We start from the raw sequence: 21,972 nt of genomic DNA, 5'->3' as shown, positions 1-21,972 counted from the left end.
CAACGCTGGTGGCGCTGCCTACGGTTGACAGGCAAAGCTCTCTCAAACCGCTTAATGCTTTTTACCATGCGGTTGGCATTCTGGGTTATAGTAGTACGTTTTCTGTGGTTAAAGGCAGTTCGGAGGTTCTTTCTGGGATCATCGTACAATTTAGTAAAACGTCGTATCCGTTTGGCGTGTTTTCCCTCACGCTCTGGCTCTCCTGGCAATTCCGAAGTAAATTGGTCGTATGAGGACGGATCTTTGCTTATCTTTGCAAACGAAGTATGATTCCCACGATTTGGGTTCGGTTGCTCGGTAACCTTTGAGGTTTGTAGAGAAGGCTTGAAATGCGTGACTACGGGACAGATTGTGACTCGTACATCTTCAGCTGGTGGCTGCTTAACGGGGTTTCGTGGCAAAGCATCGGCGACTCTATTGTCGGTCCCCTTAAGATTCTCGCCCTTAAATTCGTCATATCTTGTTTGAAATGACAAGTCTTAACGTTGTACGTGATCAAGCCTAGTTTATGTAGCGTATCTACTCCCAAAATAACATCGCTAGTCAGCGAATGTAGATGGAATGCATTTAAAACGTTTTTCATATTGTCAATCGTAGCCTCAAACTCGAAAAGCTCAGTTTGTTTCGCTGTAGTACCGTCCGCAAATCGAGTCTCAATAGAAACTGGCTTAGGCCTGATTTCACAACAGTAGTGGTGAACCCAGAAAGACATGACACTTTAGGTGTTTTTTCCCATAAGAATAACATGGGATCATTTTTTGGCCACCAAAACCAAAAATCCTGATCTTTGCCTACACATCCCTATATAATTGTCAAACCTTATTCCTCACTTATTTTCTGCTATTCATTGAACCAGGAGCAGGAACAACCCACCAACTGTCCCATAGTATAGTAGTGTAAAAACGCTATTCACTGCATGTGCAGCAGGAGCAACTCCCAATTGTCCCATAGCACCCCATCATGTGTACAGGATATTTTACTCCATGTTGTGTGTTTCATCTGTTTTGGTTCAAATATATATATATGCTATTCATTGAACCAGGAGCACGAGCAACCTACCAACTGTCCCATAGTATAGTAGTGTAAAAACGCTATTCACTGCATGAGCAGCAGGACGAGCAACCCCCAATTGTACCATAGTACCCCACCATGTGTACACGATATTTTACGTTTTATCTGTTTTGGTTTGGAACTTTAAAAATCTTTTTACTTGATTATGTAGTAGTATAGTGTGCCGCTGCTGTTTTTTTTTTTTTTTTGAGGAGCGGCATTTTTGGGCCAACTCCCCCGCCCCATGCCTAATTGCGAGTACATCTACCATTCCCCTTTCCAGTTGTTCTTGATATGTTGATATGTTGTTGTCTATATTTCTGTCTCAAAATCATTCTCAAAATCGAGCGTGGTTTGCACGTGCTTCCGGCTCATGGCGCGGGCGCGCTCTCGGTCGCGGGCGTGCTCCCTTGGACATCTTTTGCAGAAATCCATGAATTCTGGCTACTTGGGAACCCAAGCCATTTGACATACAATAAATCACCTTTTCTCCTAATTACCTTCTCTACCAAATACATGTCTTTATACTTGGTCTTTAACAACTCCTCTGTATAGAATCCTCCCCTTATTATATTGCCATTTTCATCTTTAAAGATATAAGTCACAGGCTTTGTATTCTTAACTTCTGCTATTGTAAATAACTCCCCTGTCCAATTTGGGGTAAACACATGTTTATACTTGGAAATTCTCATACTATCACCTACCTTATATCTTGGCTTTTTAACTTGCACTACTTTAGAAGTCAACCTCTCATGCACATATTTACTATTTTTAACATTCACTTGGTTAGGCTTCATTCCTATAGATCTATGCACTTTATTATTATATTTTTGAATTAACTTTGGAAGTAAATCCAACCATTTATAACTTCCCTGAGCACTAAATTCCCTATATAACCAATTCTTTAAAGTTCTCTGGAACCTCTCCACAATTGCAGCCTTAGTTGTAGAAAATGTGTGATAGTGATTAATATTTAATTTTTTCATTAGTTTGCTAAAATATTGATTAAAAAATTCTTTTCCATTGTCAGATTGAATGTTTTTAACCCCCTTTGGTAGAATGGTTTTAATGGCTTCTGTAACCACCAACCCTGTCTTATTCTTTAGTGGAGCAGCATAAGCTTTTTTAGAAAAAGTATCTATTAAAGTTAAAATATATTTATTGCCAGAATTCTCTCTAGCATAGTTTTGCATATCAATTAAATCTATTTGTATGGTTTCGTTTATACCCAATACTTTAAAAGACTTTCTTGCAGGCTTATGAAGTTTGTATGCAATTTTATTCATTTTTTATAACATCACCCTTTCCTGTAACTCTAAATACATCACCATTAGCCCCAATCAATAGATTATCTTCCATTCTTTTAAATACATAGTTTTCTGGTATATATGGTCTATTATCTATATACTTAAATCCACTCAAAGATGTGGGGTCAGCAACTAATAAATCAGGATTGTATTCCATCAAATTAAAATTTTTTTCTCCATATACAAATTTTGATCCATCATAATGCATAGCTTGTGACATTAGACAAATATCATCCAAATGTCCCCCCTCTGGTAGATTCCTTATAAATTGTTTTTTGGCATCCCAACATTTTTCTTTTTTATCAAAAGTTATAGTCTGTTCTTTTATAACACAGTCAGTTTCATCAATAGCAGGTTTTACACGTACTAACCTTTTATTATTAAAATTCCAATAGCTTGCTTCCATTTTTGGAACTTGTGAAACATTCACAGCATCTTTACTATCTGTACCTTCCATCAAATCACTAGCATTCCAAACACCATTCTCTGATTCTAAAAATTCATAATTATTATCGTCCTGTACAAATTTACCATCTTCTTTTCGTATTAAAGTCTGTTGTAAAGTGGGCACATCATCTAAACTTTCACCCTTTTCCACATTAGTAATTTTTTGTTTCTTAGCATTCCAAACACCATTCTCTGATTCTAAAAATCCATAATTATTATTGTCTTGTACAAATTTACCATCTTTTCGTATTAATGTCTGTTGTAAAGTGGGCACATCATCTAAACTTTCACCCTTTTCCACATTAGTAATTTTCTGTTTTTTAGCATTCCAATTTTTATTCTTAGATTCTAAAAACTCATATTTAGTTTTACCTTGTAAAAAGACATCACCTTTTCTAGTTAATGTCTGCCCCAAAGTTGATACATCATCTACAAACTCTCCATCTTTAACATTACCAATTTTACGGTTTAAACAATTCCAACTATCGTCTTTTAAATTTAAAGTAGGTTCATGAGCCGCCCTAGGTTCTGCAGGTTTATTATATGGATTACATAAACGATAAAATTTATCTATAAACATATTTTTATTTAATAAATAATTCCACTTTCTCTCAATTCCTCAATAATGGAATCTATTTCATTATCCACTCCCGAGTTACCAGCTTGGCGACTTAGCCATAGAAGTCTTAACCTATCTACAAGCTCATTAGGATCATCCCAATAAATATAGTCTCTTTTATTACCAGTCACTTGCCTCAAACCTTCACCAACAGATCTAAATAGAGGTTTAATTATATTAAGATATTTAGTATGTTTATTTCTTGAAATTGGTGCACCATCTTTGTAACTCTTTAAATGTCCATTTGTAGCTTCCAAAATCTCTTTATAATTTTGCAAATCAACCTGAGCATAATCTTCAGGTTCTTTTAAAGTTAACAATTCCCACAAACCTTTTGTTCCCTTGTAGGTTTTATTTGCAACTGTAACATCATTATTAGCAATTTCAACTTCCTTATTTCCAATAAAAAATTTATTTGCTTCTCGTCTAATACAATTCTCCATCAAATTCAAGACCAAATTAGAGAGATTATGGAGCGACAGGAAAGAATGGAAGAAAAATTAGATTTGGTCAAGAAGACAGTAGATGAACTAACAACAAATAGAACTTCCAAAATAGAATCATTCACTAATATTCCCTGTGAAAATCAAAAGGCATTCGAAAAATTAGAAGAGAATTTAAATGATGAAGAAACGTACAAACAATTTTAAGTATTAAGACTGAATCATCTAATGCTGCTTGTAAGTTGCAGAAATTTGAGCGTGGCTGGTACAGGGGTAGGTCTAGCCTGTTTGGGAATACAATTATATCCCTCCTCAGAATTAATATCAAACACAGCAATCATCATCGTTATAGTATTCCATGTCACTACATTTAAACGAAAACCTCACGTTTAACCGTGTAGTGCTGACAATAGCTATGCAAGGTTAATTTAGCTTTTATCGTATACAATATAGCACATAACCGACTAGAGTTTAAAAGGTTTCTATGTACAGTTTTAATTACAATTGGGAATCAGTAATTTTTTGTTTGCTGCTAAAAACCCTCTGGTAAAATTGTTATGAAGAACATACTGTTTTCTACATCAACACAGACAAAACAACTTCATTTTAGCGAATTTCCCATATAGGGAATAAGCTATTACCGTAGGTCTCATGGTAAGACCTGGGCCCGGGACCGATTTATTTTTTTGTTTTGAGGTCCCCAGAGGCCAAAAACACCATCCGTTCAAATTCATATATAGCCTATATATTTATATGTTTATATATATATATGTCCGTTTATACCGATGAAATTTGGTATAAACGTGTAAACCTACATTTATTCGAACGAGTTCGCGAACCAGCATGATCGGACCATGGGAACGGGGGTTTATGGTGGGGTTTTATGGAGAAAAAATGGGGTTTTCCCATTTTTTACGCAAAAAAGATAAAATTTTGGAATTTCTTTCCCAGCCATTTTGTAGAGTTTAAAAAAATAAATAGTTTAGTATATTAAAGCATTGTTGTATGCCTAAGGGATAGGGAGAAAATTTAAAAAAGGGCAAATTTAAAATTCCCATGTTATTCTTATGGAGAAAATGAAAACTGTTGTAGTTGACTTGTTTATGGATATATTTTGATAAAATTTAGCACATTTATTTATTTCATTCTATACTATTGACGTTCGGTCAAAAAAACACTGTTTACCTTCCCCGTAGCAGCAAACCTAAGCACTCGTTAAATCTAACGTTTTTTAAATTGGGAATAAATATGTCTTATTTATGGAAATATTTTAGTAAATATGTAATCAGACAAGTTGAAATTCGCTTAGTCTGCAGGTTTGCTGTGGCGGGGGTATTTGTTTATACATCAAACAAGTTAACACTAAATAATTCTTTTTTATGTAAAAATTATGTAGGCCTAGCTATTATAATTAATTTATTTTTAATTTGTTACAGATCAAAATGCTCGAAAATATCGGGGGTAAAGAATTAAAACAAAGCATCAATGCAATGATGAGGAGGGCCACTGCAGACGAGGTTGCTATGAATATTTCTTATACAGGGAAATCTGTGGGAAAAAAAGAAAAATTGACTTTTTCTAAATTTAATGTCTGCAAATGTGTTCACAGTAAGTGTTATAGTAACACCACAGATTTGTTAATTAAAGAGAAAAACTAAACATAATTGTTTTTAAAATAAAAATACAAGATTGAGGTTGCCATGAAGGTAAAACTATATCGAACTGAAGGGTGAAACCAACTTAAAATGTTGGCAGCTAAAACTTACTTGCACTATATAAAATTAGCTTGAGATTTTCCTGTACGTGCCATATTAGGATATGTAATGTAATTTTTGTTTGGGAAAATTTTCAAATTGAATTTTCAATATTGAGACCCCAAAAAACAAGTCCAAACACAACAACAACACACACAACAAGCTTAGTAAGACAAAAGTTTTCTAGTTTTTTTTTTAAATTGATTCTCTGTGAAAATCCCACTGTACACCACCCAAACATACTGGCAACTTATTTTAGTATCTTACCCTATTACAGATGTATAATTAACTATCAGTCAAAAATCTATTGTTGGTTAAATGAAAATTACATGGTAGGCTATATTGTGTTTTTAAAAGATAATTGTTTTTATAAACAAAATATGCGTACTATATTGTTGGTTATGACCTTTGGGTGCTATTTAACTTCAATTATTGTTGCAGTTGCAGCCAAGAGGCGATTCAAAGAAGCCACAGAGCTCGAAGTAAAACAGTGCATCAGTGCATGGCTGCAAATGGCCAGAGTTAGAGTTAGCAGAAGGTTCGTAGAGCATTGTAATGAATCATACATTTGTCTATTGTATTAGGTTTACTGGTTTACATTTGTTGTGATATGTGTGAACAAATTTCTCACTTGATCAAGGTAATTGGGACCGATAGCACAGAAAACGTACTACTATAACCCAGAATGCCAACCGCATGGTAAAAAGCATTAAGTGTTTTGAGAGAGCTTTGCCTGTCAATCCGTAGGCAGCGCCACCAGCGTTGCTATGCTATTGCATGGCAACACTGGTGGCGCTGCCTACGGATTGACAGGCAAAGCTCTCTCAAACCGCTTAATGCTTTTTACCATGCGGTTGGCATTCTGGGTTATAGTAGTACGTTTTCTGTGCCGATAGTGGGTAAATCTAACAAGGTAAAATTCAAGTAATATGTAAAACAAGGAAGCCAACTTTGTCGGGTGACTGTAGGAAAATACTTATTTGGTAGAATACAACTCCCAATAAATATGTGTTGTTTGAAATACAATTTAAAAATGAACAGCTGTTTCATTAAAAGTATTATTCTCATGGCCAAAATGTAAACAACTCTGTGGAGGGATCTTTAAAGGATTCTGGGGCAGAGTCCTAAGGGATTTTGCTTAGTTTTTCTTTTGATAGCTCATCTACAGACCAAGACCTTTCTTTGGACACCCCTACCAGGTTTCTACGCCCAACCGTTCTCTCAAATTAGTGGGGACAAAGTTTCCAATCAAATATTTAGATTCCCCCATGTTAATCTTATGGGAGAAACTCAAACTTTGATGGCCTGTGGGGCAAAGCCCGAGGATTTTTATTACATGAATTGGTGAAAGGGGGCGTCTACACAAAAAATACTTTATTTTGACACGTCGTTTGTAAAAATCCGTCCATTATTAACGGAGGAGTAGTGTTTTGTAGAAATCGCCTTCACGTATTATATATAAGGATTGTATTTCAAACAACACACATTTATTGGGAGTTACTGAATTCTACCAAATAAGTATTTTCAATGTTATTGTCTGATTTTAAAATTGATTTTCTTCTTTATCATGTCATGTTTTCCTTCCTTATTTCCAATAAAAAATTTATTTGCTTCTCGTCTAATACCATATGTGGTGTCTGTCATACTACTTTTACTGAGGTAATTTCCTAAATAGTCTGATGCTAAAAGACCAAAATCTAATTTCTGTGGGGTGTGTGGTTGTAATGGTTGTACTCTTGGTATCACTGGTATTCTAGATGGAGTCATTGGGAGAATCTCCAATCGAGGTCTCTCTGTTTTGGCAATTTTTTTTAATTCTTGTAATGGCTCAATTAAAGGTTGAAATGTTTGGAACCTCTCTTCAGCCTCTAGAAACTTGCCACGTTTTAAAGCTCTATATTTCTCTCGTATTTGATTTGCAGAGTCAACCAATTCTTGTTGAATGTTTTTCATCTTTTATTTACATTTTATTTATCTCATTTGACAAAGGATTGTACTCAAACACTTTATCATGTATTATCAAACAATATGCAGATGTATTTGCTGGCACATTTTCTGAAGTTTCAATCTCTAATTTAATATCAACAATTCCTTCCTTCACTGTTTCATTCTGTCTAGAACAATCTATCACAATTAGTGGACATTTCTTCATAAACTCAGCCCTACTAATCATAGGATCTGGGATAGTATTATAGTAAGTCTCTCTAAACCTCATAAACATCTCATAAGCTTTAGAGACATCTCCATGTTCAAAGTCGAGATTTAAATCACTATAAGGATAATATTCAGAGTTTAGAAATACTTTGAGATTTTTTAATTTACAGTGATCAAATTCATCAGTTCTTTTTCGTGCACTATTGTCCCTAGCTGTTTGGAAACCAAATATAATATACCTAGGCTTCTCCAAACTGGAAGACGTCTTTACTGACCATGTATGTATTGTAGTATTGGGATATGATGGAAGTTCATGCAGCTCTAAACTTCTAAATGCAATTTGCAAATTCTTATTTTGCAATAACATCTTTTGTAATTGTAACTTCTCCCCATCTGATGGTATCACATGTGGCATCACCCATTGAATTGAGTTAAGTGTAATTTTGGGAATTGTATCAGCAGTGCCACTGGCTGGAGCATTAGTGGTTGTTAATATGCAATTCTTTTCAACACCAATTCTTGTTTGACATTTACTAAAACCTTATTAAAATCCTCAAATACACCCATTAACAGCTCTAATGGCAAACATGTACTAAACTTTCCACCTTTATGGAACTCTTTTAAATTCGTGTCAGAATCAAATGCCACATTTGACAATTTAGTAGTTTTATTGTAAGAGCTCAATATTTTCATAAGACTAGATATTCCTGGGTTTCTTACAATGTCAATTTCTTTACCTGCAACTTCGTATCTAATTTCATCAAATAAGAATGCAAATGCATTATTTATAAAATGACCTTTATCATGATTCTCAATTTCTCCCTTAATATACAGATAACTCCTACATGGGAGAGTTAGCAAATCTTGATTATTAATACATATTCGAATTTCATCAGAATTATTTATTGCCAAAGTGTTGTGGGGAACATAGGAGTGATTTGTAATTTTAACCACACTATCGTCGAATTGGGATTTCCCTGTAACGTCTAGAAAATCTTCAATTTTTATTAATAGAAAATTTCAACTTTAGTCCTATTGACTTTAGGAACCTAGCATTTTGTACACTTATAGATAAATTCTTATAAATTCTCATATCTTTTTTATATGACAAGTAATTGTAGTTTCTTCTCCGTTAAAGTCAATTGCCTTGTCGTGCTGATCGGCAAATGTAATACTGACAACATCTAAACTTCTCTTATTTACAGGAAAATATATAATATTTCTTAGAACTTCAATAATTTTGTAGCCAGGAGGAGCTTCTGGATAAAAGCTATGTATGGTGTGTGATTTGTTGCCATTTAAATAGGATCCGTTTGCAATATTACATTTTACTCTAATCACATTTACATTATTAATGTTTATTTTATTTGTAGATTCGAATGGAACACCACAAGTAGAAACTCCTTTAAATCCCAATAAAACAGAACCTAAACAAGGCTTTGTAAAATCAAACACATGGACAGAATGTAATGACGCTTTCATAGTTTGATTATTAGCTGTGAGGAAAAATTCTGGGATTTGTTTTTGAATTTCCTTTGCAAGCTCAACCACCTCATATGTACCTTCAGAAATTTCTATTATAATTGGAGCTTTGTGGTCATAAAAGAAAACATCATCACCTTCTCCAATGGTTAATTTGTTGCCTTTAAGTTGATTTAATTTTGGAATAAGCCCTTTGAATATAAGTTTGACTTTAGTATTAATTAATGCTTCTCCATTTTTATCCATTAAAACTTTAAGTTTACCATCTAATAAATTGTTTAAATCATCAACTGAGATCTCTCCTTTTGGTAATGTTATTTTCTCTACTTTGTAATATGTTAAAGTATTTAGAGGTTTTTTAACATTAAATATAGAATTATAACTTTGAAAATCTACCAATCCAATTACATAATCATCATTTAATTCTATGGGAGGAAAGAACACTGACTTTAGCTCTGGCTCTGTACCCGAAAATGTTATAGTAAATGAATCCATTTTTATAAAGAATATATAAATGATAAACATAAAATTCCACAAATAGAACTATATAAATCTTCTTGTATTTGATCGGTTGTATAGTAGATTTTATATCCCTCAAAATATTTAATTACTTCTTTCGGAGGTTGGATCCCAAATGGGTCAAAATAAATTACAATATCTTTATTTTTACGATATGCTGTCCAGTGTGTGCCAGATGAACTGTCTAAATTAACTATTCCGCACTCTTTTACTCTTGGTGTTAGATTTTTTAGCTCGTTTTTTAGGTACACCCCCCGGAAGTGAGGCACGTCTTTTGCGGCCTCTAACAGCTGGTAGTTGTCCATCTTTTTTATTAAATTTTAATCCCATTCCCATTTTTGCTTTTGCCTTCATCAAATTTGTCACGGCATAAGCTGCTGCTTTTTCAGCAAGATTTGCGTCATTCGCCGTTACTCTAGTCCAAGCTAAGTCTGCTAATCTCATGTCTGCTTTGTTCCGAGCAGCGGTATCGGGATTATTCATGTAGAATATGTCATGCTCTTTACAATAAGAGTCTAACTTATTTTTTGGAGGTACATTTTTAGCTAGATTCTCACAAATATTCGTTCCAGGTCCACAGTACCGATATGATGGTATGTGAAGTGGGAATGGAAGGTTATTTATAAGAGTATTCAATAACCCTCGACCCCTGTAAGGCTTTAGGAATAAACCTTTGCCCTTTTTACATGTTTTCTTATCATTTTTTACCATTTTTATTAAAAATGTCTTTTATTCAACAAAAACACAAATTTAAAATAGTACATACTAAGGAAAATATACCAAAGAAGTTGGGTCTATTTCCTACCAATATTCGATGTGTTATTTGTGGTCCAAGTGGAAGTGGAAAGACGGTTGTAATTTATAACTTAATTGTAAGAAAGGAAGGATTAAAATTTACAAACTTATATTTAATATCTAAATCTTTAGAACAAGAAAAATATAAAAAAATAATTGAAATATTTAGTTTGTGTGATGAAGTGAAATTACACACATTTACTGACTGTGAAATCACACCAAATGATGTAAAATCACAGTCAGTTGTTGTATTTGATGACATATATAGTCCAAATATTACACAATTTTTCTCAATGGGTCGACATAAAAATATTAACTGTTTTTACTTGTGTCAATCTTACAGCAAAGTACACAAACATTTACGTGATAATGTAAATTTCCTAATATTATTAAAACAAGATGATTTAAATTTAAAACATGTATATCACAATCATGTTGGTAATGACTTTTCATTTGACCAATTTAAAAATCTCTGTCATCAATGTTGGGATAAAACTAAATATGGCTTTTTCGTAATAGACAAAGAAAGGTCAAAGAATAATGGTAAATATAGATTTATGTTTGACCAATTTTATCAGGGTAAATAAATGAAAGACTGAAGTTTTTTAGAATTTGCATTTATTTTGCAGCATTGAATAGCACATACAAATCTACACATACAATTTATAGATCCTAGATTTTATAATGACCAAGAGCAAGAGTGTTGATGCCATCTTCCAGAATAAACCTCTTGTCATCGACAAAGGATAGTACTTTCTTGTTCATGGTTAAGGTTTGAAGATGATGGTTTGTAGATTTAATTCTCGTCACATTCTCATAGTAATCTTGCCCAGTTGCAAGACAGTTCAAATAATGATGATGTCTAAGGAGATGTTTAACTGTGGCACCATCAGCTCCCTTAGCTTTTTTGACCTCTAAAGCTTGCCTGTCTTCTTCATATAACCATTTTAGAGGAATGTAAGAATATAACTTTGGTCTTAAACCACAATATTCATACATAATATGACCATCTAATTCGTCTTTAAACTTGCCAGTGACTTTTTTATTTTTATCAGAGTATAAGAAATGGTCTTTACTATATCCAGAGGTATCAAAATAGTGCAAGTCATATTCTATTTCCTTGTAAAAGTCCTCTGTAACTATAGAATACATTAAAGAATCAGTGTCTGTCATTAGAAATCTTTTGTTCTTAAATTTTGACATATAATTATAGTGGAAATCATACATTATTACTTTACTTATATCCAAAATTGTCATGCCTAAATATATAGGTTTATTAAACTTTACAACTAATTTATTCAAATGTATAGCATGCAAATTGTTATCGAACTTTTTGCTACAGTCAAACCTTGGATTAGTGACATATTTTGTTAATACCGACTCATCCTTGAGATATATATCACGAAACTTGCGTTGATTCATAATTGTTCGACCAAAGAGACTATTATTTAACAATTTGTAAAAGTCTTTTTCAAAACCATTTTTAGCCCATTTTCGTTTTTCAATATTAAAATTAATATAGGGTGCAAGCCATTTTGATTGTCTAAATTTTAAAATTCTGTGGTATTTTGTAACAATCAAACCCAATTCCTCATATTTTTGTAATGCTTTATAATGTAAAATATATTTAGTTTTGTCATTTAAATTGTGTATTCATTTTCCATTCATTTTCTCAGGTGCTAATGGATAGTCATTATGTAAATCATGTAAACTTTTATCATATTTTAAATCAACTTCTAAAATGTATCCAAACTCATCATTTTGATTATTTTTGTATATTTTGTAGTCAATCTCATTAGTCCAACGAAATCCATCCACGGGCAGTGGCTCGCACATTGCTGTAGAGTATAGTGAGTTACAGTCTAAATATATTAAATACACACTCTCTTTATTGGGATCATAATGTTCACCCATATATCTATTATTGGCTTTAGCGTAACGTGTGGAAATCATACTGACTCCTCCTCTGATTGCACTTTCTATGAACAAATGCATGTCAATATCTTGAAATAATTGTAATTTTATACCAGTCATTCTAAGACAGGCCTCCCATGTTAGTCCAGGATCTTTAAAGGCTTCTGGGGCAGAGCCCTAAGTGAATTTACTTCGTTTTTCTTTTGATAACTCATCTACAGACCAAGACCTCTCTTTGGACACCTCTACCAAGTTTCTACGCCCAGCCGTTCTCTCAAATTAGTGGAGATAAAGTTTCCAATTAAATATTTAGATTCCCCCATGTTAATCTTATTGGAGAAAATCCAACTTTGATGGAAGATCCTGCCCAAACTAATAAAGATGTCAAAAAACTAAAAACTTTTGCAAAACTACAGATCAGGGCAATTTTATTGACACTTTAATCATCAAAATCGGTCCAAAAATGAGCGAGGAGTTCTATTCACAAAAATCGGCTTAGCGTATTATATATGTAAGATTATTCTGTGTTTTAATTCAATTGTGTTGCAAAAAAGTCATTTTATGCAAATTAGAGGATGAAAGACTGTGTCAGTGTCAGTTTTGTGATGCCATTTATTCTAAATGAGATTCCATCAATTCTTTCTTCGCTAAAGCCTGGACACTAGGGTAGGATTTAAAATGTTTTGTGCAGAAGTTACCCTAACAATTAAAAATTAAATAGATTTGGTCAGCTTAACATTAAAATGGATAGGCCTACTAGAATGTTTCATCAAGTAACTGATACATTTTATTTTCAGGTGAATGTAATGTCTACAATCGGAGGGAAAGATTCACATTGTTTGATGGTCAATATACTAAAAGGAACATTAGTGGACGAGGCTGCAGAAATGTTTTCCCTTATAGGGAAGAGAATGGGAAACTTCCCCCTCAAGAGGAAGTTCCTAGGAACTAAAACGTGTTGCTCGATGTTTGGTAAGCATTTTTTATGATATTTTTACTTGATTGATAATTTGCAAGAATGTAGTTTAGAAGGTTCAAGAATTGTCTTTTTTCAGATATTTTTCATTTTTATGTCCCCAGAAGCCAAAAACACCATTCGTTCAAATTTATATACACATATAATATATATTATGTGTGTGTGTGTCCGTCCAGACGATAACATGAGTAATTTTTGTCCGGTTTTGATAAAAATTGGTTTGAAGGTTTAAGGCGGGATTAACTTGAATGAGTTCGTGAACCAGCATGATCGTTTCATATGGGGTTTATGGGTTACAAATAAGGGTTTCTCATGTTTAAAATTTTTTCCAGACCTTTTTAAAGAGCTTAAAAAACAAATAATGTAGTATATCAAAATTGTTTTTGTACGGTGATTGGTTAGGGAGAAAAAAAAGAAAAATTAATTTAAAAATCCTATGTAATTCGTATGGACAATTTTTAAAATGTTGTAGTTGGCTTGTTTATGGATATATTTTGATCAAACTTGGTGGATTTATTTATTTCATAATAAGCTATTGATGATTTAATAAAAGCACACACTGTTAGTTTCCCTGTAGCAGCTAACCTAGGTACTCGTTAAATATAAATGTTAATTTAATAGATTAATTGAAAATCAATCCAGGCAAATGGTAATTCGATTAGTTTGCACTTTGCAGGTTTGCTGCAGCGGGTGTATTTGATTTATTGTGAGTCCAAAACTTAAGTTGAAGGCCTAGAAACATTTTTGTGTAAATTCTATTATTTTCACTGAATGACCACACATGTAGTACATATGGTAGTATTAAGCTGGTAACCCACTTCACTTTGCATGATACACAAGTCTAATGAAATTGAATGACTTGCCTATCTTAAATCTTATACCTATGCTTCATATTAGGGAATGATTTTAGCAGCAACGAGTTGGCAAGCGTTATTAAAACTAGCTGTTACCCACAGGCTTCAACCCGTTTGACTTCATAAGTATTCATAAAATTATTGATTGGTTAAGTTAAGCTGAAACAAACAAAACAGATTACAGCATTACAAACAAAATATCACACCAGATTTTAATAAGGTAATAAATTGAAATAACAACATACAAAATTAGAACAGCTGAAGTATGTTTAGCATTAAGTATATGGAAAGTTCCCTTTAGAAAGCAATTATGACCTTAAAGGGCAATTTATGAAAAATATGGATAGTTTTGCGCAAGGTTTCTCGTCATGACGAATATTTTAAGTATTGCCGCAACACGTTATTGGGCAGCTGCGTTATCGTTACAACCGTTGCCGGAAAACAACGATAATTTCCATCCCTAACCCCTACTACTTCACCTTAATATCAACATTTGTTCAAAAAACGTATTTGTACATTCCCCATAATAGCAAACCTAAGTATTAGTTAGATCTTTAACTTTACTTAAATTGGGAAAATATGCTAATATGCTTTATGGAAATATTTTTGCATAAATCCAATTTAAGACTAATTGATATTCCCTTAGTCTGCAGGTTTGCTGCTTCAGGGGTATTTCTGCTCTGATACTTTACTCTTTTCTTTGTATGTTCAGTACACGTTGATGGGTGTGATTTATTTAATTAATCATTTCCAAAATTTATTACAATTGAAGTTAGTGAACCGATTTCTGATCTATACCTTTTTCTGATTTATAGATGCTGTCAGGCGAAAGCATCGAGAAGCATCGACGGAGGATATGAGAAATTCAGTCAAGAAGTGGCTGCAGCAAGCCACGCCCAGATTGATGAAGAGGTATTTTTTCAATTTAATTTTAATTATTTCTTTGTGATTAATAAGAAATTATTATGAGTAAAGGGTGTCTATAAAATAACTCCCCATTTACTAGCACCATTTTCTGGCTCATTGCAACTCTAGATATTTTCAAATTTTATATGCCACAGCGTTGCCAAAAATAATGACCAAAAATTTACAATTGGTAGGCCTATATGAGTTGAACTGTTTGTTATTGAGAAATTAACTTCATATTTCCAATCTTTTGAGATATGTATATGTCAAACCTAAGAGTTATATAGACACCCTGTATTTAGGTTTCCATTGAAACTGTACACAGTTCTTCTGTTAGTTTGGCTATCGTACTTAATGAAAATGCCATTTAGATTATTCTAACTATATTAATAAAAACATTTACCATACCTGTGACATATTAATAGAACCAGTTAAATTCAAGGATTATTTAACCTTTTTACCTCACATTTGCCTGTCCACGTGGGCCTCAGGCCTGTGCATGGAGAGTATCATATCAAGTCAATGTCAATTATGCAGGTCAAATCAATTAGATTTCAATTTTAGTTATATATTGAGTCAAGACCCCACTGAGTGTGAGAAAAGCTACATGTATATGGTACAGTGGTGTTTGATACTCTTTGCTTGTTTCCTCTATAACATTTGTTTTGGTGCTGATTTAATTAACATCTGTTGTATTCATTCTTTTTCAAAATATACACAATACAGTCCATTAAAAGCTCTTTCTTATTTTTATTACAAGTTATTAATTTATTAAGATTATATCAGCGCAACGCAGATACCTAACAAGTGGTATTGGATGCAGCAATTTTTTTACCTTTAATGTCTCATTTCTTGCAAAATCGGCAGCTAGGTAGACTCAAGATGTATGGAGTAAAAGTGCACTATTACTCCATGCATCTTGAGGTAGACTATCTAGAAAACGCGCGGCCAAGTCAGTTTACTGAATGAGATAGAGTAGTGCTGCCACCATGCAGGCGATCCTAGCGTCGGCCGCGCAAGACTCATTTCGGCGGCAAAATTCCAATCAGACTATTTTCTGAATTTGTTTGGAAACCTAATCAAAGAAATTACTTAGGCCTAATTAATTAATTTGGAACACCGTACCTATAGTTGTTTTGCAATTAATTGGCTCACACACAGAGCGATATTTCAAAACACAACATTTATCACATCGAATAATCAGTATTTTAAGATCAAATGGAAATTATAATCCATATATTTGTCAAAGTCACATAATTTATTGCGAGAATACCTATATGACAACTTAAAAAAATACTGCAAAACATCAGTTTTATTGAGACAACAAAATATCTTTAATTTCTGTTTTTCAGGTCAAACAGACAGCCATCAACACTCGCTGCTGGAGATGTTCCTCGTGATTAATAACTGTAAAAATTTTAATTTAAACTTATGGAAATATCTTAAAAATATATAATGTTTGGTGCACTTTTTCTTTGTTTGATTTCCATTGTCAAAACTTCTCTCATAAAGATAATTTCTCAATTAGTTTATAATCAAATATAGGTGTAGAGGAATAAATTTGTTTTATTTTTTTCTCATTACAGTTTACTAAAGCTATAAATACAGTTCCGTACTGTGTTAGGTCTATTATATGTTGTCCATTTAAACAAGGAGTAAGCTCTATTTAGCATTTCCTGCAATAATAATAATATTCAAGTTTTTTTTTATTAGAGGCTTTTAAATTAAATTTGCTTTTAGTAAAAATTAAACTATTGATTTAGTTAAGATATTTGCGTTTAGGGCACTAGACTTCCGATACCAAGTCTGATGATATTGCCCTACCTTCCTCCCTTACCTTACAAAGCTACCTTACGATTAGTTTGTAGGCATTCGACAAAGATAATGTTTAAGTAAAATACCTATTCGAAACCCATACATTTCTCAAAATGATTGTAGTCTACCATGAAATGGATAGTTGTCATAAAAAACATATTTATTTCATGCTTAGAGCTTTATTTTGGGTTTTAGTTAGTTATTAGTTACTTTTATTTTCAAACAGGAGCCAACACATTTATTTTTAATTAGCCTACAGTAAGTATATTTTTTTTAAACCTTTCATTCTCTATCTGGCAAATTAAAAAGTTTTGTTGACCAAGCAAAATTCAATTTAATTTACATACATTACTATAAAACATAAACATAAACATAATGCACTTCATTTTGATCTGAGCTATATTTTTGATGATTTATTATTTATTTAATGGAACAAAATATATCTGTTCCAGTTTCTAACAAAATAGTACGGTGCAGTGGTGAAAAATAGCGTTCGTACCTCGGACCGAAATGGTTTTACAGCTCTCGATCGATTTAAGTTCTCGACTTCGTCTCGAACTTAAAAACTATCTCGAGCCGGCAAAACCTCATTTTCGGCCCTAGGTACGAAATATACTATTGTTCTGTTAAAGTTATAGAGTTGTAATTTTTCACCACACTATGATGTTTTTGGCTGTATTACATACGTTAATTGGTGGCTGAAAGTTACGTTTTGCTGGCCATGCCAGCTGTCATCGTAATTTGGGGACCGAGCAGGTTTTTACAGGCCGGGGCCGCAAAATCAGCTGTCCGCTTACTTACTTAAAACATGAAAATAACGCATTTTAAATACACAATCAAAACCCATAGCCCCATAGCATTGCAATACAGTAGAATTGTGTTATTGTCACCGTTGCCTAGCAACTATTTATTTTAATTTTTGCTGATTCCTCAAATCATTTCTTCACATAACCTTAAAGTTGTAGTTATGTTGAGTAGGCCTAATATTATAGTGTTGAATAGTGGTAATAGGGTATAGTGTGGTGAAAAATAGCGTTCGTACCACGGACCAAAATGGTTTTGCAGCTCTCGATCGATTTAAGTTCTCGACTTCGTCTCGAACTTAAAAACTATCTCGAGCCGGCAAAACCTCATTTTCGGCTTAGGTACGAAATATACTATTACAAGTACATTAAGTACTTAAATATCTTGGGAAACAAATATTTTTCAGCTGTTACTATTAACTAGCCAGTAAAAATACATTAAACATACCACTTAGCCAGTTTTGCTGTGACAGACTAAAAATAACCAGTTTTGCAACAACCATTGTTATAAAAAACCAGTTTTGCTTCAGCAAACATTTTAAAATGGTATATAAGGAGTTTAAAATAAAAGCATAGGTTTGACATATAAAACCTTTTAATAACGTTTCTAACTCCCTAGATTAGAATGACGTGAAACAATTATTTTAAAAATCAAGACTAACTCTTTAAAAGTTGATGTGTAAACAAACTTAAATTCACGTGATCATAAGCTGCGCTACCATTGGTCGGACAGCAAATGACCAGTTTTGCAACAAAAGTCGGGATGGAAAAGGTGAGTTTTGCTGCAACCGCTAAACTTAAATAACCCCGCCGCAGCAAACCTGCCGACTAAGCGAATTTCCGTTTGTCTTAATTGATTTTCAATTAAATATATTTTAATAACATTAGGTTTAACGAGTACCTAGGTTTGCTGCTACAAGAAACTAATAAAGTGTAATATTTTTTGTAAAATATAGATAGCTTAGTACAAAATAAATAAATTCGATCAAAATACCAAATATATGCATAAACAAGCAAACTACAACATTTGACAATATTCTCCATAAGAATAACACGGGAATTTTAAATTTACAATTTTTTTTAAATTTTCTCCGTAACTATTAACCGAACAAAAATACTTTTATTTACTAAATTAATTGTTTTTTAAGCTCTTTAAAAAGGTCTAAAGAGAAATTGGGAAATTTTGTGTTTTGAGGGTCAAAAGTGAGAAAAACCAATTTTAACCCCATAAAGCCCCCCGTAAAGCCCCGTTCCCATGGTCCGATCATGCTGGTTCGTGAACTCATTCAAGTTTATCCCGCTTTACACCTTTAAACCAGATTTCATCAAAATCGGACAAAAATTACTCAAGTTATCGCGTTCACGGACGTATATATAAAATTTGAACAAAAATGGTGTTTTTGGCCACTGGAGACATCAAAATGAAAAAGTAAATCGGTCCCGGGTATAGGTCTTACCGTGCCACCTACGGTAATAGCTACTTCCCTATAGGGAAATTCGCTAAAACGATTTTTAAATAGGAAATAGCCAGTTCTGACATAAAGTGAGCACACGGTCTGGTGTATTGACTCCCATAGAATAATAAAACGTCAAAATCTCAATTTCGAAAAAAATGTCACTTAGCCAGTTTTACTATGACCCGCCTCATATATAAATTTGAACGGATGGTGTTTTTGGCCTCTAGGGACCGCAAAACGAAAAGAAAAATCGGTCCCGCGTCCAGGTCTTACCATGAGTACTACGGTAATAGCTTATTCCCTATATGGCAGTGGAGATATATTATGCTGAACCTTTGATTTTAGACAATAGATTAGATCGGGATTTTGAGATGTATGAATTGCTGGAAGTGCTAAATAAAGTAAAAACGGGGAAAGCGCCCGGTCTGGACAGAATTCCGTATGAATTTTACAAAAATGCTCCATTGCCCTTTCTTCAAATATTGCTTGCTCTATATAATAACATATATTCAAAAGAAGAAGTTCCGGAATCTTTTAAGCGATCTATTGTTTTTCCTTTACACAAAAAAGGTGATTTAAATTTAGTTACAAATTATAGAGGCCTATCTTTTATTGAATGCATCGGTTAAATATTTTCATGTTTAATAAATAATAGGTTAGTTAAATGGGCCAATGACAAAGATATTCGTACTGAGTTTCAGGCTGGTTTCAGGAAAAACTATTCAACAATTGATAATATTTTTAGTTTAACATGCATGGCACATTTGCAATTTTATAAACAAGAAAAGTTAACTGTTTTTTTGTAGATTTTAGCGCCGCTTTTGACACTGTAGATAGACAATCATTAATGTACAAACTTTCATCTTTAGGTGTGTCAACAAAGTTTTTGAATATTATAAAACAATATTACAACGGTACAAGTGCCTCTGTCTGGAATCGAGCAGGTGTTACAGATAGTTTTAATACGATAGGTCTGAGTCAAGGATGTGTGTGTAGCCCTAGTTTGTTCAATTTATTTATTAACGACATGCCAGAGGAGATTGGTGGAGGAGTTTTGTTTGAGGGAGTCAAAGTGAATATTTTAATGTATGCTGATGATATAATTTTAATTTCTCCAACAGCTACTGTCCTCCAGCATATGATCAATCGATTAGATGATTATTGTGCACGTTGGAATCTTCGTGTAAATCTAAGTAAATCCAAAGTTATGGTGTTTCGTAAAGGAGGCAAACTGGGGTCTGCTGATCGTTGGTGGTACAGAGGCGAGCGTATTGAAGTGGTGAATGAATATACTTACCTTGGTATTACTTTAACTCCCTCATTATCTTGGATAAAACATTTTAAAGTAAAAGAAAAAGTGTCTAAATTAGCTATTAATTCACTTTGGGGAAATCTTATAAATAGCAACGAAGTCCCACTCAGTGCCAAACAATTGTGTTTTAACTCTGTCATACGATCAATTATTTGTTACGGCGCGCAAGTGTGGGGTTTCATTGACAGCGATTCTGTGGAGTCTGTTAATAAGTTTTTCATCAAGAGATTATTTCATCTTCCGAAAAACACACCAAATTATTTAATTTATATTGAATCATTAACAAATAAGATATACTTTTATTCAAGCGTGTTAAATATTAACTATCTATTAAACGTGTTATCAATGTCTGAAAGTCGTTTACCTTTTAAATTAGCCAGACAAATAGTAAACAAGAATATTTACTGGTGTAAACATTGGAAGCGTCTGGGAAACAAGCATGGCAGGGAAATAAATTTTGACGTAGACGAGGTTGGCATCCCTGTTCTACAATCACAGCTGATGAGTGTAGTGGAAGGGGAAAGGGCAGCATGGAAAAGTGATTGCGAGGGTCGAGCGCGCACTCTCTGTATCACCAACAACTCTTATCTATTAACTTCGACCTAAAAGATAAGACATACCTCGCTGACAGATATGAAATAACTGTGATGTCCTGGACGATTAAGGCAAGAGCTGAGCTTATCAACCTCAACTTCAAACCGTGGCTTGTAGACAATTATCATTTGTGCACTCTTTGTAATTTACAAGAGAAAGAAGATGTTTTTTTATTTTTTATCTGTTTGTCCCATTTTGAAGTCAATAAGGAAATTTTATTTTGGCTGTCCAATTTTGACACAGGAACAATATAATATAGAGATATTGAATGGGTGGGATTGGCGGGTCTTAAGCAATTATTTAAAAGATGCTTGGTCTAAAAGATGGGGGTTAATTCAAGAATTCAATCTGTGAGAATCATTTTCCCAAATGTCATTACTTTTAAAATCTTTTTTATTATTATTTATTAGTTTCATTAAATTGTTATTATTAATCAGTTTTGTACAAGTGCTAACCAGGTACGCCAGCCGCAACAGACGGGCTTTTTGTCCATAGTTGTATTTAGTGCTAAGAAGTTATTTTTTGTTCACTTATTTGTAAATAAAAGCACTTTTTCATTTCATTTTCATTTCATATGGGAAATTCGCTAAAATAAAATTTTTATTTAATATCTATATAAATAAAATTAGAGTTTTGTCTGTACATTGCTCAGAATTATATACTTTTAGGTTATTTTTACGTTTTATACATTAAAGAAGCAGAAACGAGTCTTATCTCAATTTCTGTCTGTCTGTCTGTCCCTTTGTCTGTAACACTCAAGATGGCATTTTA

At 33.2% G+C, this 21,972-nt stretch overlaps 1 protein-coding gene across 2 annotated transcripts in view; it reads left to right on the top strand.

Annotated features, from left to right (window-relative positions):
* Nucleotides 1-16,686, top strand: part of LOC129002037 (uncharacterized) — a 56,942-nt gene extending 40,256 nt beyond the window's left edge. Inside the window, exons 4-7 of one of the 2 annotated variants that reach the window (XM_054429543.1) lie at nucleotides 6,062-6,158; nucleotides 13,282-13,456; nucleotides 15,130-15,226; nucleotides 16,573-16,686. In XM_054429543.1, coding sequence (XP_054285518.1) covers nucleotides 6,062-6,146 — 85 coding nt within the window. In that variant the 3' untranslated portion in view covers nucleotides 6,147-6,158; nucleotides 13,282-13,456; nucleotides 15,130-15,226; nucleotides 16,573-16,686. Of the gene's footprint in view, nucleotides 1-5,302; nucleotides 5,475-6,061; nucleotides 6,161-13,281; nucleotides 13,457-15,129; nucleotides 15,227-16,572 lie in introns of those variants that run through there. The other variant, XM_054429545.1, reaches the window with a different exon arrangement.
* Nucleotides 16,687-21,972: the final 5,286 nt, after the last annotated feature.

Source organism: Macrosteles quadrilineatus, unplaced genomic scaffold, assembly GCF_028750875.1.
Source record: "Macrosteles quadrilineatus isolate MER2022 unplaced genomic scaffold, UCM_ALF_1.0 Scaffold_9__3_contigs__length_116548681, whole genome shotgun sequence".
NCBI classification, from domain to species: domain Eukaryota; kingdom Metazoa; phylum Arthropoda; class Insecta; order Hemiptera; family Cicadellidae; genus Macrosteles; species Macrosteles quadrilineatus.
This window is presented reverse-complemented; position numbering and strand designations above follow the sequence as displayed.